Consider the following 13,424-nt stretch of genomic DNA (forward strand, 5'->3'; position numbering starts at 1 on the left):
TACAGTGTCTGGAACATAATAAGCTCTGATATATTTGTTGAATAAATGAAAAATAATATTTTGTCTAGGTCTGGAGTATATGTATTTGGTTTTCTTTCCAGGGTCCTGTAATGCCAGGGAGTCATTCAGTGGAAAGATTTGTGATAGAAGAGAATCTTCACTGCATCGTTAAGTCCCACTGGAAGGAAAGGAAGACTTGGTAAGATGCTTTTCATGGTACTTTTAGTAGAGTGGAGAAAAAGTAGCAATCTTGATGATTTAGTAAGAGCAAAATGTACGTTAAGAGTAAGAAAATCTTCCTCTCTTCCTGATGCCCTGTCTTGCTAAGACCGATCTCTAAAACACTTGATTTGCTTTCTGGAGGCACTTCACCCTCAAATAGTACTTTCCTGGATGCTACATAGTACTGTAGTGCTTTATAGTAATATGCATATGATGCCTGATCTTTTGTATGGATGTTTGCCATGTGCTCTGGACAACTTAACTTGAATGGCAAGCTGTTTTTGGTATGAATGTTGTGGGAATAAATGAATACTAATGGTTTTGCTGTTTCCTAGCAGTTAGACATCAAGCTTTGGAAAAGTTTATTTTTAATATTTTCTGAAACCTTGGAAAGTTTTGGTTTAGATCTTAAAATGGAAAGGAATATAGTATTTTGGGAATGGTCGACCTTATAAAACATTTTAAGTTAGTAGATCTGAATATACTTACTTACTATTATTACTTATATGCCTTTTTTTTTTTTTTTTTTGCGGTACGAGGGCCTCTCACTGTTGTGGCCTCTCCAGTTGCGGAGCACAGGCTCCAGACGCGCAGGCTCAGCGGCCATGGCTCTCGGGCCCAGCCGCTCCTCAGCATGTGGGATCTTCCCAGATGGGGGCACGAACCCGTGTCCCCTGCATCGGCAGGCGGACTCTCAACCACTGCGCCACCAGGGAAGCCCACTTACACTCCTTTTGATCTTCCAAGGAGTTTTGCATGCATTAAAGAGTTTCCTTATGGTAGACAAAATGATCTGTGCTGTAGTTAAGTAACTGAAATCTGGAACATTTCAGAAAAGATTTCCTTTATATCTACATACACTGTTTTTGAAACTGCTATTTAGTTTTTCATATATCTGTGTGTACTCATTAAACTTAAATTACACTTTTTATAGTGCTGCACAGCTAGTGAGTTATCCTGGGAAGAACAAGATCCCCTTGAACTACCACATAGTTGAGGTATGCATTCCAAATGGAGCTTGTTTTTAAGTTTCAGAATCTTTCTGTTGACTGTAAAGTGTAATCTACTCTTGGCCTTTTTGTTGTTCTTGCTACTTGGCAGGTGCTGAAAATTAATAGAGAAGAGAGGAAATTGCTTTCAATTTTGGAGCTCTGTTAGCCATGTTAGTAAAGAGAAAAGAGGAGGTTAAGCCCAGTGTACAAATGGAATTTTGAGTTGCCTATAATTTATTTATATATTGATAGTATATCTTCATTCATGAATAGTTATCATGGATAATGTAAGTTATCTCTAACTCTATCAATACATTGTCCACTTAACAGATGTATAAGAGGCTTAAATATTTTAAAATATTGTATTCTTTAGGCAGATAACCCATCTTTAACTGTGTTTATCTGGCCTCTTATTACTAGCATACTCCTGACTAGTGTATTATTTCCTGTATCACAGGGTAGGGATAAGTAGGAATCCTTATTTATTCTTAGAAATCAAAAGAGCCAGTTGTTTTGGAAGTGGAAAAAAATAGATAATGCTTTTGATTCCATATGAAGTCATACAGAAGGATGATACTAGTAGCGTAGTTGAACACCTTGTAGAGATTTATTTCCCAAAAAACAGTGTTTTCACTTGACCCAAACTGTCAATTGCATTATTCATTTATGTTAAAATACTCAAAGTGAGCATAATTATGTATCATTTGATTCACTTTTTATTCATACTATACCTATGTACTTCCTTAGAAATGCTGCATCTGTTCTCTTTATAGAACTTGAGAGTGTGGTTAGGCTATGAACTTGACTCACTGACATGTCAGTTGAAATGCAAAACATAAGTCATATTTTTAAATGTGCAAAATGTGTAGAAATTCATACAAAAGTGTGGGAGATGGGAGTGAGAAGAAGGAATGCAGACCAGGCTCTAGAAGTCGAGGTAGATGGTCCACACATTATATAAAGAGGAAGGAAACAAGTTTGTGAACGAGAGCATGGCAAAAAAGTCTTGGAATACCAAGAATATAGTAACGGTGTAGAATGAGTTAATAACTATCTTCTGTTCCCATCCTCTGAGTCTACAAAGGACTTTTACTTCTTATAGGAATGAAACTCTGGTGGACCTGTGAGTCCCCAGTAAACTGTACCTCCCTGAATTAACTCTGATACTTCCAGAGTTGAAATTGGACAGTTCTCTGGAAGTATCAACTAAGCATTAATTTTTGCATATTCTTATTTGATTGAGTTATAGAGATAAGAAATCTTCATTACAGTATTCAATTGTAGATCTTTGTGTTTTAAAGAGCATAATTTTAAAGGTTAAAAAGTAATTTTTTTTATTATGAATACCATAGAGTTAGACTTTAGAACATTGAGGTGTTTCTAATAGTAGAAGTGTGTAGATAGCTGTTGAATTGAGTTCTGACTTGTGATTCCTTTGTAGGTGATCTTTGCAGAGCTGTTTCAACTTCCAGCACCCCCTCACATTGATGTGATGTACACAACACTTCTCATTGAACTGTGTAAACTTCAGCCTGGCTCTCTACCCCAAGTTGTATCCTTTCCTTTGTTTTTAATGTACTCTCTTTGGCCTGACTTTAAGAGATTATTAAATATTTCTGCTTGTGGGTTTAAATCACTTCATGAAAACAGTTTGGCATTTCTTTAAAAGTTAAACATTACGTGTACTATACAGTCCAGCCATTCTGCTCTGGAGTATTTACCCAAGAGAATAAATGTTCATAACTTTATTTGTAATAACCCAAAACTGGAAACAATCCAAATATCCATCAATACAGAAAGGATAAGCAAATTTTGTTACAGCTATACAGTGGAATACTACTCAGTAATAAAAAAAAAAGGACAAATTTTCAATGCAGGCAGCAACATGAATGAATTGCAAAATAATTATATTGAATAAAAGGTGCCAAACAAATATGAATTCACACTATATGATAGCATTTACACAAAATCCTAGAAAATGCAAAGTAATATAGTGACAGCAGACCAATATTTGCTTGGGGGCATAAATGAGGGGAAAAAGGGAGAATGGATTACAAAAGAGCATGGGGAACTTTTGGAGATGATGTAAATGCTCATTATCTCGATTTCATGGGTGTATACAGATCAAATGTACATCACTGATACCTCAAAGATCAATTACTTGAAACGAAGCTCAGCATTATTAGTCATTATATAGACTTCTAAGAAATGTTATTTATTTTTTCTACCACAGCTTATTTTCAAGGAGAGTATAGTTTTCCTTATCCTGAAATTCACAGCTTGCACAGGCAACTGAAATGTTATACATGCGTTTGGACACGATGAATACCACATGCGTAGACAGGTATAGTAATTGCCTTATTTCTGTACTGAGTGTTAGCAGCTTCTGCTCCCTGTACTTTATAAAAGAATTTGATAAGGAAAACAATCGCCTTTTTAAGAATTTCCAAGTTGGTTGTTCTTTCTTGCCTCCCGCAAATAATCCTTTATATAATAAAACTCATAATTGTTATAACATTACACTTTCTAGTTTAATTTTCAATATGAAATGATGCCCATACTGAGGTTTTCTTTAATTGCATTGTTTAGTTCTTTGGTATGGTTACACTTTTCCCTCTGTAATTGGGTAGGTAAGCTTTTAAAATAGGTTTTATGCTAACCCATATGTAGAAGCAGAGTCTAATACTGTATATTTATGTTTATATAATATGTATTTTTGTTTATGAATAGTATCTGCTTCTAAAATAATTAGCTACTATGTAACTACAGCTCCAAGACTCAGTTTATACAAAAGGCCATATTGGATTTTTATAGCTGTGGTAATTTCATGCCTGTTGTCGTCTTCTGGGTGAGGTCTATATACTACCTTTATTAGCTGGTGTTCTCTGTTCTGTCAGTTTTCCAAAGTAGATCAGGACAGATATTGAACATTTCCATAATCTGTCATGTCTACTATTCAAATGCGATATTTGAAAATTATCAGTAAAGGCTATCCTGTGTTGTTGACCTATTATCTTGAGTAATTTTAATGACTGAAATTATAGATACATGAGGGATGTGCTTTAAGAAGGTGTCTGCTGAGGGTTTTTTCCCAGTCTAATTAATAAACCATCAGTTGTGCTGGGCATCCCTATTATGCCATTCATTCAGCAAGTGTTCATTGGGCTCTTAAAAATTTCACAGTGTTATACAGTCTACTAAGGTGATCCCTATCTAGTCAGAGAGATCAGATGTGTTTTTAAGAGAAAAGGGGGCTTTGATGGTATATTTTGTTGTTTGTGGTGAAAGGGTGTGGTATGATGATGAGAGACTACTTTGGCTCGTCCGTTTATAAAACGTTTTTAATCATTTTTATTTTTGCACCTCACACCTCTGTTTCGTTGTCAGTTAAATGGGGAAAATAATACATTCCTCAGAAGTTATTGTGAGAATTAAATTATATAAACATATATAAGGTACTTGATATAAAACAGGCACTTGAATCATATCAATTATTCACTTAAAAAGGATAGCACTGTTAGGAGGAGTGAGATGGGGGACTGTTACTTTTTGAAGTAGAACGTGAATTACAGGATTTGCACAGAAAAGGGTAACTGGTAGGAGAAAATACAGCTGTAGGTAGGGGGAAATCGGGTTTTGTCTGAAGGATTATGTAAGTTCCTGTTATAAATTGCAACCATTCATCCTTTTCTGTCCCCCCCACCCCACTTCTCTGTATAGGTTTATTAATTGGTTTTCCCATCATCTAAGTAACTTCCAGTTCCGTTGGAGCTGGGAAGATTGGTAAGCAGTGTTGTGTATATTATATCTTTCTTCTCTCTATAGTCTGCCATTTTTTTAAAAAAGTTAATATTTAAAACTATAATATAAAAGCAATCTTCTTCACCGTCTGAAAGATTTAGGGTTTTTTTGGTATGTATATAAATGTAATAATTTAGGTAGAAGGGAACTATTTGTAGCTAAGTACAAGTTAGGTATAGGTGCAGATCATGTGTAAGAACTTACAAAACTATATTTCCTCATTAGGTCAGATTGTCTTACTCAAGATCCAGAAAGTCCCAAACCAAAGTTTGTAAGAGAAGTTCTAGAAAAATGTATGAGGTAAGTTCTTTGTGTTTTCTCCTTGGCTTAGGTCTTCTAATTTCTGTGGGGGTATTTTTCCCTTCTCTGCATTTGTGATGTATGTCTAGAATATTATTTTTAAAATCCAAGCACCTACCTCTCTTCCCTTTCAGTTTGTAATCAAGATTTAGGCTGAAAAACTTGGGCAACCATGCCATCTAGATTCTATGTGAATTAAGCCAATAAGGTTTTTTTGTCAAATAGACTTTGAAATAATTTCAAATTTCAGGAAAATTGCCAAAATAGAGCTCTGTATAGTGTTCATCTAGATTCCCTAGTTAACATTTTACTACATTTGTTCTAATGTCCTAGTCCTTTTTCCCTCTCTGTGTATGTAATCTACCCTTTATATTGGTCTTTTTCTGAACCCTTTGAAAACAAGTTGCAGATATGATGTCCAAGCATCCTTTAATGGTCGGTTGTATATTTCCTCAAAACTCCCCTACATGACCAGCATACAGCTCTCCAAATCAGGAAATGAGCTCTGATACAGTAATACCACTATACGATCCACAGATGCTGCTGAAATTTTGCTAACCATCCCAACAATGTCTTTTCCCTTTCTGGTCCAGAATTCTTGGATAGAACGTGTGTAGCGTTTAGTTGTCATTTTCTTCAGTCAATCATTTTTTTTTTTTTTTGGCGGTACGCAGGCCTCTCATTGTTGTGGCCTCTCCCGTTGCGGAGCACAGGCTCCAGACACGCAGGCTCAGGCCCAGCCGCTCCGCGGCATATGGGATCTTCCCAGACCAGGGCACGAACCCATGTCCCCTGCATCGGCAGGCAGACTCTCAACCACTGCGCCACCAGGGAAGCCCTCTTCAGTCACTCTTGAACAGCTATTATTCTTTATCTTTCATGTCCTTGTCAGTTTTAAAGAATGTAGGCCTTACTTTGTTGTGTTGCCTTGATGGCGCCCTCATGACTCAAGCCTTGCATTGTCCCACCACTAGAGATGTTAACCTTGATTACATGGCCATGTCAGGCTTCTCTAACTTAAATTCACCATTTTTTCCCTTTGTAGTTAATATTTTGTGGGAAATACTCTGAGGTTACATCCTGTTCTTCATCAGACCTCCACTGACAACTTGTACTTTTATCTACCACTACTGTGGTAATTGCCAAGTGATGATTCTCTTTGTCTATTATTTTTTCTACATTTATTAGTTGGCATTCTACTGTAAGAAAGAGCTTTCCTTTTTCACCCATTTATTAATTCCTGTGTTTATATATCAGTAGGGACTATTTCATTCAGTGGGTTCTAATTCATTACTGTCTTTATTAATTATGATGCTCAGATTGTCCCTGATTTGTCCATTGGGAGTCCCTTGTGGCTCCTGTGTCCTTTTTTTTTTCTTCTTTAATGTCCCCCTCCATTCATTGAGCATTTCCTTATTTCTGGCACAAGATATTCCAGGCTTATCTTGTGTTTCCTTGCCCCTTTCCTGGAATCATCTATTTATTCAAGGAGTCCGAGTTTCTTTTAGTGGAGCATGGCACTTAGGAAGCAAGGTCTGGACACTTGATGTGCTTGTTGCTATTGGGGTGTCATTGGTTCTAGGCCCTCTGGATGGACAAGGGTAGTGAATATATTTCTACACACACACACACACATCTGTAACTATTTTTATATCCACTTAGATGTGTGTATCCCTCCAATTCCAACCAAATATCTCATTTTTTTCCTAGCCTTCCCCTTTGCCATGATTTGTAAATACCTTTGCAGGCATTAAGAAACCTGGTTCCCATTAGCCTCAATAAGTATTTATTTGCTGCAATATAACCAGTCTCCCAACCACACAAACGGTTTCCTCTACCTCATCCCACCCCACCATCACCACCCCACATACCTGGCCTCCAGGCTTGTGGACCCAGTGGCCCACATCTCAGTGCAAACCAGTAAGTTTTGAAGAAGGCCTGAGTTCTCGTGCTGGCCTAGACAACAGTTTAAAAGACTTGTTGTCCTCTTTTATTTCTTGGTTGTCAGCTGAGTCCGGGGTGTTGGAGATTGTGACCTTCTGGGTAAGTTGGATGTTACTGAAGAATGGAACTGATGAATGATATTTTCTGAGACTCTTATTTGTATTGTAGGTTGTCTTACCATCAGCGTATATTAGATATTGTCCCTCCTACCTTCTCAGCTCTATGTCCTGCAAACCCAACCTGCATTTACAAGTATGGAGATGAAAGTAGCAGTAAGTAATAAAACAAATCCTGTTTTTAAAAGGTACTAATGCAAGTATTCTCTTAAGTCGGTTATCTGAGGTGGAGAAAGTGAACTTTTTCTCTTCTTGGGTTTATATTTTGTTTGAAAGGTGATTTCTCACCAACCTCTATTGTTTTATTTGCTGTCATTTTGAAGGTTTATTATGATTTACTTAGTTATTACTGGCTTGTTACTTTTTTCTTTTAATATTGTTTATAATGTTATATCCATGACATTATTTTAAATGTTGCTAAGTATAGCAAGATGAATTTATAGCCAGAACTTAATAGAATGAAAATACGTTTGTCATGGCAATGGAGATTACTCAAACTGATTAATATCTGGTAACAGTTCAGGTGCGCATAGACTATTTTGACCAGCAGTGTGCCGCTAGAAGTAAATTCTTAAACATGCTTTTCTTACTTTTTGGTCACATCATTTCTGAGGTTGCACTATAAATCGGGGGGGGGGCTATATAATTTGATATGCCATTTTGTGCTTTACACTTAATGAAGGTAAGGTTGTACATTGGTGAGCACTGGTAGAGAGTTAGGTGTGGAGTTTCCAAGTTAGTCTTTTCACATGGCACTGAACACAGCTCCTCCATGAGCCTTCCAGTTCGTGTTGTGTAGCAGTTCTTTGCATCTTGAAACTCACTCCTCTCCCTTGCCTTCTCATATTGTATGCCTGGTTCTCCACCTGCACCTCAGACTACACCTGTTTTCCTTGAAATAAACTCAGTTGGTTCCAATGCTAAGTACATTTCCTATGTTACTATGTCACGTATTCCTTAAAACAACTGAGAAATAGGTATGTTTATTTTACAAATTTTACAATGAGGAAATGGCTTCAAAGAGCCAGAGTGAGATTGCTTTGAGTGGTAAAGCCCAGAGTCAGATACTGAGCAGCCCCGCTCTTGACCACTGTCTTTTCCTGAAAAAGCAAAGCTTGATGTGGTACTTGTAAGTGCCAAGTTTTGATTTCTGCTTTGTACTGGCTCAGAGAACCATAAGGTACAGTCTTTGATATCAAAGAGTTCATTCAGACTTTTGTTGAACACTGAGCTTTCTTTTTTTCCATAGAAATAACTCAGCCTTACACTTAAGGCCCTCCTGTCATTCCTACTTTATGATTTATCAGTTCTTCTCAAACGAACCTCCACTCCAGCCAGGCCCACTTCCTTTTTTATTTTTTCTATGCTTTCTTGCGTTTGCCTTTGTGCCATTATCCCATTCTAGAAAGCCCTTTCTCTTCTGATTCCTGTTCTCTTTCCAGGGTCTAGCCCAAGCTCCAGTCTTTTAAATATTTTTTAACGCAAGCCAGTTTTGTGTTGCTCTCTGGCTACTTCTTATGTGATTATCTTGGTTTTCCACCTAGAATGCAGACGTCACAGTGGCAGAGGATTCTTTTTTTCTTCACGTATTTTCTCTCCCACTTTCAAGAAAAGCACACAGCACATGTGACCTGTTGTAATTGACTTTATTCATTCCAAGTGCTTAGTAACTCATTCTACGTCAGAATTTATTTTTTGTTACCTCTTTGTCTACCTTACATTAAAAGTAGTTGTTCTGGTGACGCCATACAGTATATCAGTATATACTAGTACAATATAATACAGTAAGGACTCAACAGGTATTAACCACCAGTAAACATGTGGAGTCAAAGCACATGAGCATCTGGCTTACACAGATTCAAGTGTGTGGACTCAGCAGAAGAGAAAAGCAAAAAATCTGTCTTAAGTTGGCAGCCTTCACGTTGTTCAAACCCAAATTTAGTTTCCACTGTCTTAGGGAAAGGGAGGAGGAAGGGTACACTGACCAAAATCAAAGAGAATACATTGGTTCTCAGCTTACGGAGGCCTAGGGATTTGAGGACTGTCAAAGGACAGCTGCAGCTGTGTCCCCTCACCCTCATCCCTGAGGAAGATCAGTACCCCTCATACTCTGAATTTCAGTTAGCTCCGTGTTAAGGAAGTATCGGGGCAAGAATTACCTCTTATGCTTTATTTTAGGTGAAAAAACCATTGCCCTATTAAATGAAACTTTCACATGTGGTTATCTTTATACAGAATATTGATCTTAGGATAAAGAGTACTCTAAAAAAAAATTCTTTTCTTTTAAAATAAAGTTTCTCAGTTATTTAACTAATTGCAACAATAGTCTTAAAACCTGGTCTACTCTCCTCCCCACTCTGTGCTTAGACTCTCTTCCTGGACATTCAGTTGCCCTCTGTTTAGCTGTTGCCTTTAAAAGTAAAGCAACCAATGATGAAATCTTCAGCATTCTGAAAGATGTACCAAATCCTAACCAGGATGACGATGATGGTAAGGGAATTAAATATTTCTTGAATGGAACTCTGTATGGGCCATGTTAAAAGTATAAACATAATTTTCTTAAATCTCATGGGATACTCATAAAGCAATATATTTGTTTGGCCTGTCCAGCTTGACCATTGTTCCCAGAACCCAGCTATCTTCTCCCTTAAACGTTCCCTCTTTTCACTTTAGAGAGTTTCCCGCCCAGAAAGACTTGGTATATTAAGTTGGATTTTCTCTCCAAATTAAACTATAAGTTTATCATCAACAGATAAGACAAAAAGAATGAGAGGGACTTGCTTTATGTCGTATTAAAACATCTTGAAAATTACAATAACTAAAACAAAAAAATCAGTAAGAGAGATGAAAAGTCTACTGGGACAACTAGGTTAACCATTTGTTGGGGGGCAGATTTTGTTGTTAGATGTGTTACATAATGACGTGCACAGAAAAATGACACAGTCAAAACATTAATGGTGTTTGGGTTATTTATTATTGGGATTTTGTTTGTTTAGATTTTTTAAGAAACTTGTATTATGATGTTAGAGAAAATGTATTTAGAAAGTATAATTCAAAATGTTAAATTTAGACATTCTCAAACATCTTAGGACATAGACCTGTTAAGGGCTTACTGTATTTTTTTTCTTTTACTATATTTATTATCTTGCCACTATGTAGAGAGATAAGAACAAGGAAATCTATGTGGTATTTGTAAAAAGAAATGGATCATATAGAAGAATTAGGGAAACAATCCCAAAAAACTTAAGATTATGCTTAGTTTTATATTTTGAGTATTTGAAATCAGTGATAGTCTTTTATCATCTATTAGTACTCAAAGATATTTGCTTGAATGTCTCACTTGGTATTTGGATGTGAGTGTGCCATCTGTTTAGCGATTCAGGCAAGGGACCAAAAATTGCTATACTTAAAACATTTTCCTAACTCTCTTACTGTGGGCTGTTTTTCAGATGAAGGATTCAGCTTTAACCCATTGAAAATAGAGGTCTTTGTACAGACTCTGCTACACTTAGCAGCCAAGTCATTCAGCCACTCCTTCAGTGCTCTTGCAAAGTAAGTACAACAAGAACACACATGCTGTCTTGAGGGTTTAGGACTTTGTTTGGTGAACACCAATGGCATCCTGATTTTTACGTAAAATTATTGACTGTGGAGATCTTAATAACAGTATTATCATATAATTTGATACAATGGGTTTTGGTTTGTGGTAGCTAAAATCCCCATCCTATGGCTCCTGTCAGTCTGTTAGCACAGTTTGCATGTATATATATTCAATAGAATGTACATTTTTTCATATAAACCTTTAGAGAAACAAGTGAAAAACCTGAATCCATAGGACAGTCATATATACAGTCAAGAAGTTGCCACCTTGGGACTTCCCTGATGGCACAGTGGTTAAGAATCCACCTACCAATGCAGGAGATGCAGGTTCGATCCCTGGTCTGGGAAGATCCCTCATGCCACAGAGCAACTAAGCCCATGTGCCACAACTACTGAGCCTGCAAGCCACAGCTACTGAGCCCACACGCCTAGAGCCCGTGTTCCACAACAAGAGAAGCCACCACAATGAGAAGCCCACTCGCTACAACTAGAGAAAGCACACACACAGCAACACAGCCATCCATCCATCCATCCATCCATACATCAATAAATAAATAACTTATTTTTTTTTTTAAAAAAAAGTTGCCACCTTGTCTAAGCATCTTCCTAAAAAAAAGGTTAGCAGAATTGAGAGCCAGCTACATTTTTAGGAGCCACCCAAAGGTTGGCATCTAAAGACAACTTTCTAACTCGTCCCACAGTTCCAAATGAAGAAAGAACATACAGATATTCCTTCAGTTGAGCAGAGAAACTAGACTCCTCACCCCATCTCAACTTCCAAGTCTGTATGTGACTTGCAGGATTCTCACAGAAGGCACAGTCGGAATACTGCACCTGTGTTTGGAGACAGTTCCTTAGCCCTCATCTATTCTTAGATACACAGTAAACTATAGTCCTAGGCTAATGATAGTATAATTTTCCGAAGATTTTATGACAAATTCCATACAAACTGAAATCCTAATCATACCTTTTATATCCTTAATGGTTAACGTTTGGTTATTTTGCATTTATATATTGCACTGTAAACTGAGTAGCACTGTAAAGGCTTTGAAAATATTAAAATGTTTAATAAGTTTGTATGTGGTGTTTTTCCCCCCACTGTCAAAAGGTTTCATGAAGTCTTCAAAACCCTAGCTGAAAGCGATGAAGGAAAATTACATGTTCTAAGAGTCATGTTTGAGGTCTGGCGGAACCATCCACAGGTAAAAACTATTTAAGACATATTGAGGTGCTGATTGTACAGGTATAAAAATAAGGCAGTTAATACCGTCGTTTTAGTTTGCAGAACATGAAATTTGACTCTTGCCTATAGAACAGTTTTTAAATCTGTAATTTTAGTGCTATGAAAAAGTAATGATGTTTGAGTCATTCTTTAAAGAGCAGTTGTTATGATTTGGTTTGGTATTGTAATATCTCAGCGCATTTTAAGTACTTAATAAGAATGCTTATTTCTTGGAAGGTTCTCCAGTTGGGTAGGAAAGAGTTATCTAGTCTAGCCAGTTTCTAAAAAACAAGCTCCAGATTTGTCAAATCTCGATACACTATTATCATACCATGTATTATAAAGAGGCATTAAAATAAATTTCAGAGTTATATTAAGACTTTTGTGATAAAACTATCTTGTATTTCTAAATTTTAAGATTCGATGGAAATTATATATTTTGTATATATCATCTAAAATTTAAAGAAACATTGTTAAGTGTTAATATTCAGAGTTTTTCTTTTTGCTCAATCTTTGTGTTCTTGTATTCTTACAATAAGTACCAGAGCCAAGCAGAAGGCAAAATAAATCTTAAGACCTAATGGTTAAATTGTTCAGTTCCATAGCCACTGAAAATGAACTTCAGTTTTGCAGCAGTGGGATTATCGTGGCCTACATATGAGTGTGATTTACCCTAATAATTTATTTTCTCCGATTGTAGATGATTGCTGTACTAGTAGATAAGATGATTCGTACACAGATTGTTGACTGTGCTGCAGTAGCAAATTGGATCTTCTCTTCAGAACTATCTCGTGACTTTACTAGGTAATACGGATTATTTTACAAAGTTCCTGTTCTCTAAGAATTAGTTTACATGTGGTCCCTTATACATGAGCTCCAAATTCTGGTCCAAACCAGGTTGATACTAATATAATGGTCCAATCTGGTAGGATTGGACTTGGCAAAGATTCTTGCACAATGGAAATCCACACAGCCAGTCCGGTTGCAGTGTCTCTTAGGGATATACGTAAGTTGAATTAGGACTCAGCCAATCAAGGAGAAATGCTTATAAAGGATCCAGACTATTGGGAGGGAACATCAGGCTGCATGTCAGGGTCTCAACTAGACAATGGGACATGGGCAGGAGTTCCAGCTCCACTGGGGACCTGAAATGCACCCCCAGAACTGGCAGAAATCACAGTCCGTCATAGATTACACATCATGGAGGGACTGAGGAAAGCCTGGTGG

General features: G+C 37.0%; 1 protein-coding gene across 2 annotated transcripts in view; it reads left to right on the forward strand.

Moving 5' to 3' along the window:
• Positions 1–13,424, forward strand: part of NCBP1 (nuclear cap binding protein subunit 1) — a 44,139-nt gene that overhangs the window by 25,281 nt on the left and 5,434 nt on the right. For both annotated transcript variants that reach the window (XM_029201704.1, XM_029201705.1), the window contains 11 exons: positions 102–199; positions 1,157–1,220; positions 2,656–2,766; positions 3,494–3,558; positions 4,935–4,997; positions 5,241–5,315; positions 7,428–7,531; positions 9,743–9,865; positions 10,825–10,927; positions 12,084–12,177; positions 12,898–13,001. In XM_029201704.1, the coding sequence (XP_029057537.1) occupies positions 102–199; positions 1,157–1,220; positions 2,656–2,766; positions 3,494–3,558; positions 4,935–4,997; positions 5,241–5,315; positions 7,428–7,531; positions 9,743–9,865; positions 10,825–10,927; positions 12,084–12,177; positions 12,898–13,001 (1,004 nt within the window). The remainder of the gene's footprint in view (positions 1–101; positions 200–1,156; positions 1,221–2,655; positions 2,767–3,493; positions 3,559–4,934; positions 4,998–5,240; positions 5,316–7,427; positions 7,532–9,742; positions 9,866–10,824; positions 10,928–12,083; positions 12,178–12,897; positions 13,002–13,424) is intronic.

The sequence above is a fragment of the Monodon monoceros genome, unplaced genomic scaffold (genome assembly GCF_005190385.1).
Source record: "Monodon monoceros isolate NGI ecotype Baffin Bay Population unplaced genomic scaffold, NGI_Narwhal_1 Super_Scaffold_5, whole genome shotgun sequence".
Taxonomy (NCBI): Eukaryota; Metazoa; Chordata; class Mammalia; order Artiodactyla; family Monodontidae; genus Monodon; species Monodon monoceros.